At 43.4% G+C, this 2,153-nt stretch overlaps 1 protein-coding gene across 1 annotated transcript in view; it reads right to left on the bottom strand.

Moving 5' to 3' along the window:
• Positions 1 to 1,384: 1,384 nt before the first annotated feature.
• Positions 1,385 to 2,153, bottom strand: part of Triml2 (tripartite motif family like 2) — a 9,321-nt gene continuing 8,552 nt past the window's right edge. Inside the window, exon 7 of the mRNA XM_005362556.2 lies at positions 1,385 to 1,932. Coding sequence (XP_005362613.1) covers positions 1,385 to 1,932 — 548 coding nt within the window. The remainder of the gene's footprint in view (positions 1,933 to 2,153) is intronic.

Raw genomic sequence — 2,153 nt, 5'->3', positions numbered from 1 at the left:
TGCAAAAATTGTCCTCTGACCTCCATGTTAAGAGTGCCATGACACATGCATCCTGGTGGACACAAAAAAATAAATAAACTTAAGAAAGGGAGGGAAGGAGGGAGGGAGGGAGGAAGGAAGGTAGTAAGAGAGAGAGAAATACATTATCTTAGGGACTAGAGAGATGGTTCTGTGGTTAAGAGTATTTGCTATTCTTCCAGAGGACCCGAGGTTGATTCCCAGCATCCCCATGGTGACTATCATCTGTAGCTCCAGGTTGAAGGGGTGAGATGCCTCTGATCTCCGCAGGCATTGGCGCTCAAACACATGCTCCACACAGTCACACAATTAAAACATAGTTAAATAATCACATTTTTCTGACACTGCCTTACTCAGCGAAAACATCCAGGGAAATCACGAGACCCTGCCTTTGTGAAATAACCATCTTAAGTCCTGATGCTCATGCTCAGTAACTGGATGCCTCCACGTTAGGAGCAGAATTGACAACAAGATCCATGAAAACATTGGGAGACACATGTCATCCTGCTCTTATTCCTGATTAGACCTCATTCACAAGTGTTCTTAAAAATGTGTCTGCAGAGCCCGGTGGTGGTGATGCACACTTTTAATCACAGCACTCAGGAGGCAGAGGCAGGTGGATCTCCGTGACTTCGGGCTACAGAACTAGTTCCAGAGAAACCCTGTCTTGAAAAAACAAAAACGAACAAACAACAACAACAAAAAAAACCAAAATAAAACAAAACAAAAAACCACCACAGACATCGGTTAGACAGTTCAAGATCTCCTGAGTACATTGGGAGCATGTGGACCCTGGGGGAGGGTTGAAGGGGAGAGGGGAGAGGCAGGGAGGGGAGCAGAGAAAAATGTAGAGCTCAATAAAAATCAATCAAAAGAAAAAGTTCAAAATAAATTATGTCTGCAGTCTGATTCCTAGTTCTGAGGAACCAAGACTACATTCATCCTCTAATTTCTCAATTATATGATATATAATCATATATTCAACATTACTATTTCATCATTTTTTGTTTCTCGTTACATTTTATTAGTTTATTTAGTTGCGCAGAAGCCATAACCATGTGTCACAGTATGCATGTGGATGTCAGAGGACAATCTCTCTTTCCACTCTGTGGGGTCCAGGAATTGAACTCAGGTTGTCAAGCTTGGCAGCAAGTGCCTTGATCTCCCAGTCATCAGATGACCCCATCATTATTCAACTTAAATACAACTCCTTCCACTGAACGTATGTTGAAAGCTACATTGCCGCAAAAGCCTCGAGGCTTTTGAATTAATTACATAAATGTTTTGTAAAGTCTTAATCTTATCTTCTGGTCTCCGGTGATCTTGGGTTTCACACCCAGGAAGATGAGAAACTAACAGTAGCATTTCAGGAATGCATTTGAGGGAGACAGACAGTAAGAGAATCTGAATTCATGTCTCCAATTGGAATACAAAGAGAAAATATAGGTTTAACTGTTCCTCGGAAGGTAAGGTCAAAGAAACTATAAATGAGGGATTGTTCTGTCACATTGTAGAATGATACTTGGCCACAGCCACAGTCAACGAAGACTCCAACGTTGTACATTTGCTTTCTCAGAGAGACCTTTCTTAAAGGGGGAAAGACCCAGAAGGTGTACTCGGCCCCCATCATGGACCCCATGAGCAGGTACTTATCTCCAGAAGCCTGGGGTACATTGTTCTTTCTCTCTGTACAGTCACAGATGCCCAACTGCCACTGCATTGCCTGTCCCACGGATACCTCCCAATAATGCCTCCCTGAGCTGAAGCTCCCTGCACCCAACACGGAAGCACTGAAGTCCAATCTCCCTGGAGTGTCGCACAACCTCTGTGGTATAGCTCCAAATCCCATGCTTCTCAAGTCCTCAGATAAGACGAGGGAAGGATGAGCGGTGTCTGGGTCCAAAGTTACATGTCCTGCAGGAAGAGAACTTCAGTTACTCAATTTTAGGGTTCAGCAAAATGACGTCACTGTTCCTAACAGGTAGCAGCTTCCAAACAAGTGACATGTGAAAGAGGCAATTTAGGAGACCCTGAAATAGAGACATGAAGCTCTAAAGATGGGCAAAACGGGGGAGGATTATGGTGATAGAGTATTCTTCTTGTTGTTGTTTTTGTTTTTCGAGACAGGGTTTCTC

Source organism: Microtus ochrogaster, linkage group LG7_11 (assembly GCF_000317375.1).
Source record: "Microtus ochrogaster isolate Prairie Vole_2 linkage group LG7_11, MicOch1.0, whole genome shotgun sequence".
Lineage (NCBI taxonomy): Eukaryota > Metazoa > Chordata > Mammalia > Rodentia > Cricetidae > Microtus > Microtus ochrogaster.
The sequence above is the reverse complement of the archived record's forward strand: the minus strand, read 5'-3'. Positions and strand labels throughout refer to the sequence as shown.